General features: G+C 46.6%; 1 protein-coding gene across 3 annotated transcripts in view; it reads left to right on the forward strand.

The window, feature by feature from the left end:
* The window catches only part of RNF24 (ring finger protein 24), a 72,444-nt gene extending 59,161 nt beyond the window's left edge, over nucleotides 1-13,283 (forward strand). For all 3 annotated transcript variants that reach the window (XM_039541709.1, XM_039541707.1, XM_039541708.1), the window contains 2 exons: nucleotides 3,821-3,900; nucleotides 6,863-13,283. In XM_039541709.1, coding sequence (XP_039397643.1) covers nucleotides 3,821-3,900; nucleotides 6,863-7,001 — 219 coding nt within the window. In that variant the 3' untranslated portion in view covers nucleotides 7,002-13,283. The remainder of the gene's footprint in view (nucleotides 1-3,820; nucleotides 3,901-6,862) is intronic.
* Nucleotides 13,284-14,746: the final 1,463 nt, after the last annotated feature.

The raw sequence follows: 14,746 nt of genomic DNA on the forward strand, positions 1-14,746 counted from the left end.
GTAGTCTCTATTTTATCTTTTACAAGACACTACTGCGTTGACCTCACAGAAAGCAAGTAACGTACCACCCACACTGGGCCCCTGCTGTGTTTGCTGAACTGGATTAGCGTGATGGTTCGGCCATCTTGAGTGGACAGGGTCAGACTGCGTCTATACCGAACTTAGAAACTCTCCTAGCCAGGACCTCATTCCTAGTTTTTCATACGGTGAAGATCTAGCCTAAAATGCTGTTTCTAAACTTGGGCTTACCACTAGCCAGCCAGCCAACCCCTGTTTTAAAACTGAGCTGGCCTGAACTGGTTTTATATCTGGTTTCTAACTAGCTCAGCCCAGTGTAGAAGGGAATAACCCTCTCATAGGCAAAGTATGGGTGTTTGACATCAGCCATGGTGGCAGTCTCCCTGTCTAGCACTGCTGAGGAAGAGCAACACACAGAATAAATGTTAAAAAGGAAATCGGACTGGACTTTCCCATAGTGGAAAGGAGTCAAAGTGGATCTAAAAGGAGGGTAGTTACTGAGGAGCAGGGTGGTGAAAGCCCTAATATTTTCCCTGCTGGTGATTTAATGGAAGTGAGGTTGGGGGAAGTCCAACTTGGGACCTATCTGCACTGTAGGAGTTTTCATGTTGAGAAACCCAATTACAGTGTGACAATCCCAGGACTTACACTGTACAGTAGAACCTCAGAGTTAAGAACTGACCAGTCAAAAACACACCTCATTTGGAACCGGAAGTACATAATCAGGCAGCAGCAGAGACCAAAAAAATGCAAATATAGCACCGTACGGTGTTAACCTTCTGCAGAAAAGGACCTAGGGGTTACGGTGGACGAAAAGCTGAATATGAGTCAACAGTGTGCCCTTGTTGCCAAGAAGGCTAATGGCATTTTGGGTTGTATAAGTAGGGGCATTTCCAGCAGATCGAGGGATGTGATCATTCCCCTCTACTCAGCACTGGTGAGGCCTCATTTGGAGTACTGTGTCCAGTTTTGGGCCCCACACTACAAGAAGGATGTGGATAAATTGGAGAGAGTCCAGCGGAGGGCAACAAAAATGATTAGGGGCCTGGAGCACATGACTTATGAGGAGAGGCTGAGGGAACTGGGATTGTTTAGTCTGCAGAAGAGAAGAATGAGGGGGGATTTGATAGGTGCTTTCAACTACCTGAAAGGGGGTTCCAAAGAGGATGGATCTAGACTGTTCTCAGTGGTAGAAGATGACAGAACAAGGAGTAATGGTCTCAAGTTGCAGAGGGGGGGAGGTTTAGGTGGGACATTAGGAAAAACGTTTTCACTAGTAGGGTGGTGAAGAACTGGAATGGGTTACCTAGGGAGGTGGTGGAATCTCCTTCCTTAGAGGTTTTTAAGGTCAGGCTTGACAAAGCCCTGGCTGGGATGATTTAGTTGGGTTTGGTCCTGCTTTGAGCAGGGGGTTGGACTAGATGACCTCCGGAGGTCCCTTCTAACCCTGAGATTCTATGATTAAACATAAACTACTAAATAAAGGGAAAGCAGCATTTTTCTTCTGCATAGTAAAGTTTCAAAGCTGTATTAAGTCAATGTTCAGTTGTAAACTTTTGAAAGAACCACCTTAATGTTTTGTTCAGAGTTACAAACATTTCAGAGTTCGGAACAACCACCATGCCCTAGGTGTTCGTAGCTCTGAGATTCTACTGTAATTCAGACTGAGTTGTATTTTCACCTCCTCCGAAACCAGGCCGCAATACAGTCCAAGGTTGTAGCATGGTCTGGGTCGACTGTTGAAACCCGGGTCAGGCCTGTCCATACTATATGACTAAATCCTGTATTATATTAAGCCTCTCCCACTCACCCCCAAAAAAGGGTAGTTTCCACAGTGCAGACGGGAACTTGATTCTTAAAAAAGAGCTATCCACACCATGAAAAGCACCCACGCAGTAGTCTTGAAATAAGAGAGGCTGAAGAGCTGGAATAGCAGGAGTCCTTATGGACCAGGATTAAGGTGATTTGGAAGGGTTCTCTAGGTATCTTGTACAGCACAAGACCTGGCTAGGTCAGATATGAAGCAGGCGATTTGACCGTAAATTCAGCCACAGATATTTCCCCACCTAGTAAATTTTTTTACCAGCAATCCAGTGGGTGTAGTGGTACATAAGAGCCGGCGTTAGGGGTACGGAGGGTGCTGCAGCACGCCCTGGCTTGAAATGGTTTCCATTATATACAGGGTTTACAGTTTGGTTCAGTGGCTCTCAGCACCCCTGTAGTGGTATGGCCAAAGTGAAGGACATGGTGGATTTTATAAATAGGATATTACTGCTGGACAATATGTCATTTACAGGGTTGCCATACTGATTAGGAAAGAAGTCTCTGTTTCTTGAGTGCATAATCTTTAGTTGTTCACTTTTGAAAGTCAAATGGAGCGTTAACAATCGCCTGAGTGCTTCTGCTTCGCTGGCATCATTTCCATAGATCACTGAGTATCCTTGGTGCCTTTCTGCAAGGGCATATTCTACTATGCTTACTGATTAGCTCTCTTGAAATATCCCAGTGGTCAACAGTGGAAAGTTGGCTGGATCTAGGAGCCTATTGCCAGAGAGGTGTGGCTGCTATTGACAATTAAGCCAAGAGTCTCAGTGAAGAGCTAATGGCAGTTGTGTGGGAGTGAGTTTTACACACTAAGAAAACTTTTTTTAAACCAAGAGCATGTCACAAGGTGGGGACAGGGCTCTCGGGTAGTCTCTATCAACTGACCATCTGTCTGACCATCCTCAGCGATAAAAGGTGATAAGTTCTGTTGGGGTGATTAGAGCCCAGTCATTTATATTAAATGCAGAGAATGTTAAACTCTCTGATTTGGATTAACATGTCAGATTAACAAATTGAGGCCCTTGGTTACTTATCACTTAAACTCTCCCAACCCTGATACGTGTGACTGTTCCAAACTCCGATTGGTCTGTGCATGGTTACTCAGCATAAGCCTCACAGAACGGGCTCTGCACGGCACAGAGCACTTGCAGTTCTTGAACTCTCTCTGGGTTTGCCTGTGCTACAGGAAAAACACTGAGAGGAAGCTTAGACCTGCAGAAAGGCAGTGATGTCAGAGTTGTGTCCAATGTCAAGACTGCAGGTTCACCATGGCCATGTCTACGCAACAAAATTATGTCAACCTAATTTATGTCGGCATACACCTACTCCGGTTATTAAATCGCTTGTGTGTGCACACCCGGGGCTCCTTGTGTGGGTGCTGCACGTCCTCCCCAAGAACACTTGGATCAATTGTATTGTCAATGTGGGACATGGTGGGATGGTTCCTGAAGGCCCTTAACAGTCAACATAAGCTATGCAGTGTCTATATTGGCATTGCATTGTCCGAATTACATGTAGCATGACTCTACGCCACTCGGGAGGAGGTGGTATTATGAAATCAGCATAGAGAAGAGGCACTTATGTCAGTGGGAGCCAAATTTAAGTGAAGATGCTTCCAAAGGTAGTTGATGCAAGGTAGCGTATGTTGACCTAACTGTGTTGTGTAAACCAGGCCTGTAACTCTGGCCTCTGGATGTTTTTCCCCTACAATATTTCTGTTAGGCTCACAAGTGAATAACATAACCCGTTTTCACTGAAGTGTGTTCTGTCTCAAGGCAGAGTCCTAGTGAGACCATTTGACAAACCTGCATCCCTGATGAAACAGAGTTCTTGAAAACTCTCATCTTAGTCAAGAGAGCAGTTTGGTGGAGAGGTTCCTCAGGGAATGTTTCCATTGACTTAACCTTACCTACAAAGTATGTATTCAGAAAGTTTTCCATCAACTAATTCATTGTCTCTCTGCTTTCTTACCTTTCAGATCTGTGCCGTTTGTTTGGAGGAATTCAAGCCCAAAGACGAGTTGGGAATCTGTCCATGTAAACATGCCTTCCACAGAAAGTAAGTGCTGAGCTACCAAAAGACCAAAGTTGTGTTTACAAAAGCCTTGCAAGTCTCTTGGAAACACTGGCAGCACTACGTAATTGATGGCCTTTGAATTACAAAGGCTTATATTGTATACATCTGCCTGTGCTGTGTTCTAAAGGATTAACAAATGCTACTCCTCTTTAATAAGGCCTCATTGACTGTATTAAGTTGAACCATGTTTACTGAAGCTTTGGAAATCTAGTCACGGTTGCCTTGAAAGTTGGTGGGAAAAGTTGTCTGCACACGAGCCTCTCCTTTAATGGAGAGACTTGTCTTGTCACAAATTCATTTGCGTTTGGCAGTCGAGGGTTCTAGGGGGTGTGTACGCGGCTGTGTGCTGCACGTTGCACCGTTAAACCTGCCCAGGGTGGGCCTTCATTCTAAAAGCACAGCTCACTGCAATGTGCAATGCTCAGAACAAAGCAGGACTGGCTTGCCTGGTTGGGACAGGAGAGTTTGGAAGGGAGCAGGGGTATTTGGCAATGGGTATACAAGGCTTTTCAAAGCGTATGGGGAGCATGACATGTGGAGTGGGTGGATGGAAACCGGCATTCAAGATAAGCTCGGGTGAGGAGTCGCAAGGAGATGGAGGTGAGAATAGAGGCATGCAGAGGCTGATGAATTAATAGCTGGAACTGGATGGGTAAAGAGAGAGGGAAGGCGGTGAAGGGACTTGAGTGGCAGGGGAGATGTCATCAGAATGGCCTGAAAGGAAGAGAATCTGGCCAGTAACCTTTCTGACAGGCTGGAGTGGAGAGAGTAGAATGCAGGGAAGCCAGGGAGGAGGAAGCTTACAGTGATCGGGGTGGTAATGGGTGAAGACCTGCACTGAGGTCATAGCAGTAAGGCTAGAAATGAAGTAAATACTTGTCCTGGAATGCTGTTGCTCTGTTAATTTGTAGGCTATGTATCATTCTTGTATAGCATTTGATGTGGGAGAGGGAGGGGCCATGGCTGGCCTCCAAATCCCACTGCTGTCACCTCTCCCTCTGCCCTGGCTGGAGAGAGGCCAGCAGGCACTCTAGTGCTATTGAGCTGGAACTTTCCAGTTTAGTTGTGAACTTCACACCCTGCAACAGGATTTTAGTTGAGCTAACACACACTAAAAGCTGACGCATTCCCCACCCCCTGCTTGCTGTCTACCAGGTGACTCTAATTGTTGGCTATATAAGGGAACTGTTAGACTATGTCTACACTGGACTTTCATTGGTAAAACTTTTGTTGGTCAGGAGTGTGGGAAAAAAACACATCCCTGACCAACAAAAGTTTTTTACCAAGGAAAAGCTCTGGTGTGGACAGCGCTTGGTCGGCAGGAGACGCTCTCGCACCAACAAAGTTAACGCCCCTTGGTAGAGGTGGTTTTATTTTGGAGCTCTCTCCTGCCGACAGGGCAGCTATACTGCGTACCTTACAGATTTGCTCTAAATCAGTGCTGTGTGTTCCCAGGGTATGAACACATAACTTCCCCCTCCTCCAAAGCATGTAACCTAAACAGCCAGTGGAAAACTGCTTTCCCACTCGTGCAAAGGTGGTTTTTCAGTGACCCAGATCTGGACATGGACCTAGGTTTTGTGACTTGACTCCCTCAAAAACCTGCAGATCCAGGAATCATTCTAGCTGTGATGGCTTCTGTGTACTCTCTGTGCATGTCTGTGTTGTTCTGCATTGCACCTGTTCATGCCTTCAGATCCTGGTGTCTCTCACATTCTGGACAGCGATGCAGCCCGCTCTGTTGGGAAGAGCTGCGTGAGCTTCTGGAGCTAGATCCGGAATAGTCAGTCTCTCTCGTGCTCAAGGCAAGGAAAAAAGCCAGACACTGGTAGTTTAGGACCGAATCCTGCAAAGTGCTGAGCACCTCCTGTGCTTCAGTGGGAGCTGAGGTTGCTTTGCACCCTGCAGGAGCAGAGCTTTGGGACCTAGCAGTAGCTCAAACGCAGCCTTCGGGTGCTGGAGTCTGTTTCCCTGGGAGAGGGAACACTGGTGAAGAAACTGGAGTTATCCCCTCCTCCCTTTGGAAAATGCCATTGGTTCTTTACCTTCCACCTGTCGACCTGCCAGAGATGGGCATAACTGGCATCTGGCATGTCGTACTTCCCATGCTGCAGTTTCGGTATGAGCCCAAGTCCTGGGACAGGGTTCAAATGTGCCAGATATTTTGCTCTGAGGTGGGATTGCTACCAGCAGAGTTGTGCTAACACAGCAACACTCTGGGCCTAATTCTGCGAGCCTGCTGTGTGCAAAGCACCCACTGAAGAGCTCAGAGCTGTGTTGGGGGTTGGCAGAAGGCAAGAGCTTGAGTTGAGGATGCCAGATCTGACCGTCTGGGGGCTTTTGTCCGGATGTGGATTTGCTTGGATGGCATTGCAGAAGTGAGAGTCACCACTGAAGTTCATATTGGCGTTCTAACAGTCACCCCAGTTCAGCAGAATCAGGCACATTTAAGTGCAGTTTTTTTATTTGCATAAGATGGGGGCGCAGACTTTTAAAATTCTTTGGGTGAGATTATCTCTAAATTCCAGCATAGAGCTGGCATAGCAATTTTCTTGCTATTATAAAAATGCCTTTTCACTGTATAAAATTGACTTTCTATGTGTGAATGCAAAGAGGGACTTCAAAATGAACTAAAACTCTGGAGGTAGAAATGTGCCTAATAGGATGAAAATGGCAGGTGAGTGTGGAAGCTTGGAGTCTGGGGCTTGATTCCACCTTTGCAACTGACTCTACTTGAACTTGGGTAGGTCATTTAACTTCGCTCTGTTTCCATAGCTTTAACATGGAGATAATGATTTCTACCTGCAAAAGGCTGAGAGAATCAATGTTTGGCAAGTGAGAGGAGGCGCTCAGATGAGGGGGCCATAGAAATGTACAAAGTGTTCAGTGGTGGTAATCGGGTTCAGTGTGAATTAACTCTGTCCTCTCTTTTCTTCGTTCCCAGGTGCCTCATTAAGTGGTTGGAGGTGCGAAAAGTGTGTCCACTCTGCAACATGCCTGTCCTACAGCTGGCACAACTCCATAATAAGCAGGACCATGGGCCTCCCCAGGGACCCCTGCCTGGGGCAGAGAACATTGTATAGCTTCTCCCAAGCAAAGGACACTTCCATCACAAAAACTATCGCAAGGATGAAAACAGTGGGCTTATGCAGAGAATCGCAGATCTCTGAATCTGTTGCTTACAGCCTTGGTGCATCTACCAGGATTCCCTTTGTCTCATGAAGAGCTCCCACAATGCACTTTCGGGGACGGGGCCAGATGCTTGGACTTCAGAACAACCAAAGCAATATGCCACCAGCGCAACAAGAAGACAAAAGGCAACAACAAGCCTAGTGTTTGGGTTTTTGAGAGCACTTTATGATGGACCATGTCGCCGATATTACATGTGTAGGCCTGGTACCTGTTTCCGGCTAGTTGACTATATGGTGTGCTGAGCAGGAGGGATAATGTTACAAGTATAATAAGAGAACTCACAAAGCAAAGTCTTTCAAGACACTGGCCCCTGGGTACCTTGAATGGCAGATCCTATGCAGCCAGTGGACATCTTCCCATCTTAAGAAAACAAAACCAACCTTCACACCCCCTTTAAAAACTGTCTCCGTAAGGCCAAACCCAGCCAGCGGTTACTTCACGCTGAATTGCTAGTGGCTGGAGAAATGAGCAAGGGTTTTACATTGTTCCTTTGCAGAGATTTTCCCGAAGTTGTGGGATTACTCCGAAGTTTACATTTTGACAATGTCCTATTAGCATGGACAGCACTAGACCAGTCTGCCAACAGCCTCTAAGACAGTGCAAGCGCATCAGCGCTCTGGGCTGACATAGTTCCAGGGAAGGTTTGCAGGTATTGGGCTGCATCTGTCCAGTAAGGGAACTGGATCACTCTAATGTGCACATATGGCCTGATTGTTTCGGAGGTGCTGAGCACCCACCGCTCCCCAGTCTTCATCTCTGAAAATCAACCCTTACATGACCCCAGAGGAGCAGTGAGGTTGGATCTGCTCTTGAGAACATCCGTTGTCCCCTGAGTGTTCTGGGAAGTGATGGGATGATTTCCTACCAAGTGCTGTCATTAAGCTGGCGTCGGATACAGGCACTTACTGCAAACCACGCAGCAGCCATACATGTGTCCGTATTTTCCTCTGCACTAGGAAAGCCCTTTTAAAAGTCCAAGTCGGAGGCCCAGCGCTTGCACACTTCCTTTCCCTTCTTGTGTAGTTGGTGAAGCTTGGCTGCAGTACACAGCCTCACTCTCCTGTCTGCACAATCACAATCTCAAAGGGCTGACTTAACCTGGGCGCAGACAGGCCCAAGTCCACTAAATTCAGCAGAGCTGCTGCCTCTTACTTCAGAGCCAATGATAAACCTTGACTATCTTGTTTCTCTCTCTCGGCTCAGAATTAGTGAGAGGTACCATAGATCTATCCGTGTCATTCTGCTGAAATCGATGTGTATCGGGCTAAGCGGTGGGGCACAGGTCTGTGTGTGTGGGTGCGTCTCTGGGGGTTGAGGAGTACTCCTGGTGTTTGGCTGAAGTATGTTTAAGCTGGGTAGGTTTCTGATTTCTAACTCCACTTTCTGAGTGATTCAAAAGTACTGACACAACTGAGATTCCTGAATTAGACCAATAATAAACAGTACAGGTGCAGGTGGACCAGAGGGAAATTCTCCTTAAATGTACATAGCTAGCCATTGTCTAAAATAACGTAAATGTGCACATTGCTTACTTGCCAGCCCGTTCTCCTCCTAGGTACACACCTGTGTGCTTAGCATCTGCTGTAATGCAGTCCCAGGAGAGCCTCACAGCTACTCCCATTCAAGGCAGATCCTCTGGTTCTTTAACAATGTTCCAGGAGCCTAATATCCCCTGATCTGTTCCCGTTGCTGTCACATCCAATCCAGTTTACATCTCATATACTACCAGGAGTCCTTTTGTCTTCTAAACACTGCTTTATAAGGGGCAAATCCTGTCCCCGTTGATCTCAATGGAAAAACTCTCCTTAACCTCGGTGGCATCAGGATAGGGGACATCAGAGGGGGAAGATTCACTTCCTCTGAGCGCCCTCTGCACTGACTTTGACTATGGCAGCCTGCATGTTGTTTGCAGACTGTATTGTGACGGGGTGGGAGGGGAAGGCACATGGATTTGTTCATGAATGTGAACCCAGCCACGCATCTGTGGCTAGGTCACTCTGCTTATTTGCCTGCTCGCAGGTATTTGCATGAGCTGTGAATGACTGAACAGTTTTACAGAGGAGCTTTGCACCGACCAGTGGGAAGAAGGGTGGGTTGCGAACATCTACCATTAGCCACTTTGTCCACCAGGAACTTCAAATTCCCCATTTAACCAGAATAGAAAAGGGCCAGATGCCATTATTTCCCTTTCATCGATCAGCACCGAAGCTGGTAGCGGTTGGCAGTATTAATTAAAGCAACGTTAGGTGCCTTTGACCTTTGTTCCCTTTGCAGAGCTGCGGTACAGTACCGCCCCACCACCACCTCTTGCGGATGAACTCGACAATCCCACCATGCCTCAGCCTGTCGAGTTTCTGTCTCTGGGCCAGCCAGGCAAGGCATGCTGGCCTATAGATGGATGTCAGCAAAGAGGGTGAATGACTTGTGTGTCTGATATAGCCTAATATATGCATTTCTAATGTGCCTACACAATAATTTAGGTCAGACTGAACAAAAAACCTCCTGCTGCCATTGAAGTCAATGGGGAATTTTTGCCAGGGGCTTCACTAGGAGCAGGATCTGATCCATATTGTCTGTCCTGTGATACGTGCCCCCCTCCTGATCCCACCCACCACCATTTATCCTTTCTATGTACTCTTATTTTTTTGCCACAGCCATTTTTTAAGTCATTCAGAAAAATCTGTGTCCTGAACGTGATGTGTATGAGACTCTTACCTAGGCAATTAGGTATCTTGGATTCTATTCTGAATGGAACAAAGATTTGGATTTGAACTATGAATATAAATTGACAGGGCTGGCTTAGTGTCTTCCCTGCTGTCTCCTGGCTGGGCTGATAACGTTTGCATTTTATTTCTGTGATGAATACCACAGGCTACAGTGCTGTATCTCATTGAGGATAAATATGTGTGGTCCCTGCATTCTTGTGCCCTGGAAAAGCAGCCAGCCTGGCTGCACTGCTTCTGAGGTGCCTCTGCTTGAGAATCTCTGAATTCCTTCCCTGAACATCTAGGCCACTGAGGATGCTCACAAAGAAAGTTGTGGCTTTTGGTCTCCACAGTAAATGAAAGTGGCTCATAGGCTGGTCTCTGACAGCATATGACTCCTGGAGGAGTGGAGTGCGGTGCTACTCTGGAGTGTGTGTGTCTTCATTCCTGGATTAGAATTTAGTATGAATTCTATGGGGCTTCCTCTCACAGCTCCTGATCCTTTCAGGTTCTCCATGATCGGAGCTTCTCCAGAAATCACTGGAGTTCTGTGCAAGGACAGTTTGCAGGATCAGCCCTAAGGATTTTTTCTGATGGCTCGCTTGGTAATAGGGTAGTGCAAAAAGCTTCATGTCCGGGTAGGAATCTAGCCTAGGTCACCAGTGTCTGAAAGTCATGGCCACGTGATGGCGGTTGAGTGACCTGTGAGTTGGGAGTCTCATTCCCTTTGTTAGCATCTGGTCTCTCCATTCCCAGACACTTCATCTCATTTGGTACCCTTATTGGGAATCAGAGCAGCAAGGCTGAGACATGGGCCATGGGCACATCTTCCTTCTCATTCCTAGGGGTGTCTCTTCAAAGCAGGGACAAAGGCACAGGGAGGTGACTGCATGATGCTGTTTGCAGGACCGCTGTCTGTTCTGGGCACAGATCTTCAGTCTTGAGAGTTTCAATCTATAATTAGTTTATTTAGTTTCACTAAATTCTCTGAAACAAAACTTAACTTTTCTGGTTCTCTGCGTCAGATCAAGTTAGAAGCAAACTTGAAACCATGTTCTGATTGGACCCCAAATCCTGTAGGGGCTGGTAACTATACAGATACATGTAATACTGTCAGCACAGCAAATATAAAACCCGGGGGAGGGGAGAGTTAAAACCCTCTTGCAGAAGCTGCTTTGGGTTTGGTGCCACAGGAAATGTCCTCTCAAATGGCCAGAGGAATTCCCTGCACTTGCCTGGTGTGCGACATCCTTCGGTGTTTGTTTGAACGAGTACATACAGTGTGGCTGCGGGTTTATTCCACTTGCCTTGACCAGAATATTCAGCTCCCAGTCACAGCCACGCAGTCCACTTCTCAATGAGCCAGTGGAGTGACGTGTATTTTTTTTAATGGGCTGTTACAGTGAGACTCCACCTTTCTCCTACTGCTGTCAGTTTTAGAGACATCTCAGACGTACTCAGGTTCACCTTGCTGAGGGATGTTAAGGTAGTTTGCCAGTTCCACTCTGTAGTCTCTGTAACCGGCACAACGCCACCTTGTGTGTAGTATCTGTCTGGTATCTCTGGAGCAATTGACTACCTCAAGGGAGCCATTTAATGTCTTAAACGTCAGCGGTACTTGTCACAAATGTAGGGAGGGGGGGTGCTATACCCACATCTCCGAGCATATGAACGTGTTGTCCTCTCTCCATTTCCCAGCACTAGATTCTGCAGAATAGCACTCAGGCTCTTGAGCAGATGTGTGCTTTGTTTCACATTAACTGGTGACCAGAATATTTGGATGGTTAGCCCCAAAGGTGGCACAGATCCCTGCAAACTCAGCACTTCGAGACAGTGACCCAGGCTTGTGGGTGGAATAAGGCTAAAATATTCACAGGAACCACATTCCTGTCTGGTAAGTTTCCCTCTCCCAGTCTCGTTAGTCAAAAATATTTGTTTGGCAGGCCACCTGCCCACAACTCCCATTCACTTCAATGGGATTTGTGTGTGATTAGCGCCTCTCAAGATCGGACCCTAAGAGCCCTTCAGCCAGTGGATGAAAGTAGAAGCCCTCATGGCAAATGCAATTGTATCTCCCTTGATTGATTGGTCCCTTCGTATATAGACTTTCTAACCAGTATTCTCTCCTCTAGTATGTACCCATAACTCCCACCAGTTAATGGGAGGTACATGTGTACATAGCCATGTGAGAATAGGCCACTAATGTTAGCAGGCTACTTGCAATCACTTGGTTTCTTATAGCTGAACTAGGACAAGTTGCTAGCTTGCTATTTCTCCCAACTGCATTATTGATGCAAATCTCCATTCCCAGTAGTTGAGTGGACAGGATCTCTGTGAATGGCCAGTTCTTGGTGCCAACTCGTGCTGTTGTACAAAATGTACACTGTTCACTGTAAAAGCCACACCTTGTGGCAAAGAAGGTATTTGGAAGTATAGACTCTACCATGTGCCTATGTCTTGTGTTTCCTTCAAAAGTTGACTATTTGCCTTTATTGGAGAAAATAAGCAACTTGTAGTCAACATTTGAAAAATCTCTTGTGTATTTCAAAGCAAAAGGCTGGAGTGTTAATTAGTTGCCATAAACCAGGTTGCACTGACCCATTGGTCCAGAGCATTTGTAGTGGTGGTGGATTCTGAAGCTTGATCAGATTTCATTGTCTTGATGAGGAAATGGAGCTGCAGGGCATAGCTCTGTGTCCTCCTGGATGTGTCTTCCTAAAACTCTGCATGGTTGGTGAAGGCTCACTTTCCCCCTGGCTTGTTTTTGGTGACTCCAGTATTGAGCTGTTTGCCAGTGGATGGCTGACTTCTCTGGGGTAACTCCATGACCACCAGTGGATTTATACCAGTGTGAGATCAGAATCCAGCTCTGTGTCATGGAGATAACTATATATTGATCAGTCTCTAGATGACTTTGGATGTAAATGGAAGGGGCAGGATATTACCTGAACCCTGCTCTTTCTTAAGGGTTTCTCTTTTTTGCTTCAGTATTTACAACTCTCCCTACTGAAGGGGTGCAAGAAAGGGGTCATTCAGTATTACATTGTACAGGCTTTTCTAATGGCAGAGTAGACTGTTCTTTCCAAACCTTTTAGAATGGGGGTAAAGTTTCCCATTACCAATTAGTCTGTGTATTTTGATAGCATCAGTACCTGACCAGTCAAATACTAGCGATAGTTCTTGTGATTAGGCCATCAAGGGTTTGGGTTTGGGTTGGGGGGTGGTGTTTTCTCCTTCTCTGTAAATACTGTGTGACTCCTGAGATGTTTATGCCTCTGGGTTCATAGACATGTTTGTACACTAAGAATTCTGCAGCAGAATATTTTTTAAAACATTCGCTGTTTTTTTGTAAGCTATATTTTTGTATATTTAATTGCTATTTTAAAATTCTAATGCATCTTTTTTGCTAATCACACTATTGTTAAGGAAAAGAGAATTTGCATGTGATTTGACTTGAAATGTAAATAAATGCGGATTTTGGATATTGTGCTGTGTTGGAGTCACTTCCGCTACCATCTCACTGAATCACACGTGGTCACCTGTCTCTGGTTTATGTATGTCACCCGCAAGGTAACCCTGGCTGAGTCCATTGCGGACAAACGGACGGTACCTGCTGCTAGGAGCAGTCCGGGCCCAGACACTATGGTGAGACTGAGTCAGCAGAGACTTGCCCCCTCCTGGCTTTTCCCCCCATAGATCTCAAAGCAAGTAAGCACCATTATCCCACTCTGATGGAAATGCAGAGAAGTGACTTACCTGAGGTCCCACAGTGAGTTGGGCAGAATGGAACCCAACACCCTGTCCCCTGTACTGTGCTACCTCCTGTGTCAGATTAGAACTGGTCATCTTAAGGTGACTGAGGCCCTGGATTCCCTGTCATCCCTTGCACTACAGCCCGAGCAGAATATTAAAGCCTCATGGCTGCATTGTCCGAGTGTCCATGGCTCCAGATCACTTCAGTTTGGAACTCTGTGTGCTCGGGGCCAATGGACACCAAGCCCTAACTAACTTCTAACCCGAGATTGGCCTGGGCATCCCACTACATGCTTGTTCTGCTGCCTCCATACACAACTGAGCCAGGCTTACGCTTAGCATTAACAAACTCTCTCTCCCCCTGCTGACTACACTTCTCCCTATGCCCTCAGTGTACTATAGGCGAAGCTGACACTAGCTAAATGAGAAATTCCCCATCAGCCAAGCCAGCCAGACCAGCACTTTTCTGGCTTGTACAAAGTGTTCTATTGTTCAGCAGAAACTTCCAGAGTTCAAACTATTCAGCTTTCCTCTGTGCTAGCAACTACTCCCTGTCCAAAGGAAACCGGTCACCATCAACCTGGGAGACCCTGGGATTGGCAATTCAACCTTGCATTGTCCAAATGCAATGTCCTGCCAGGCTAGATAGCGCTGAGCCAATCATGCACAACAAAGAATTTAGGTGAGGAATTCAGGGGTTACTATGTATTCTTCCCCAGCTCCATTGGGGGGCTTTTTGGCTAGACCAGACTAGATCCCTGTCTGAACAGAAGGAGTTGCTTGGGAGGTCTTCCCAGATGAATAAATTGCTACTTAAGACTGCAACTGCTCTAAGGTCAACAGTTCCAATGCTTTCCCTGGGGGTTTCTGATGCCAAATAGAGGAACAGCAGCTGTGACATTCTCACCATTGAAAGATTTGCCCTCTGTGGAGCAGAGACTTGCTTTCCCCAGGGTAGTGGTGGCTGCTTCCAATTCAGGGGGGTTCTTGTTTTTTCCATACCAGGGCTCTTCAATCTAGCTGGGATTTCCCCCTTCCCTTCAACCATATGGGGGTAGGTTGGAGCAGTTGTGATGCTCTGACACCCAATTGCAACCAGGGGGGAGGGGTCACAATCCTGAGGCTGAGGAGCTGCGTTCTAAATAGTTTCCTTGTGTTCAGGGAGCTGGGATCCTATG

The sequence above is a fragment of the Mauremys reevesii genome, linkage group 5 (assembly GCF_016161935.1).
Source record: "Mauremys reevesii isolate NIE-2019 linkage group 5, ASM1616193v1, whole genome shotgun sequence".
In the NCBI taxonomy this organism is placed as follows: Eukaryota; Metazoa; Chordata; order Testudines; family Geoemydidae; genus Mauremys; species Mauremys reevesii.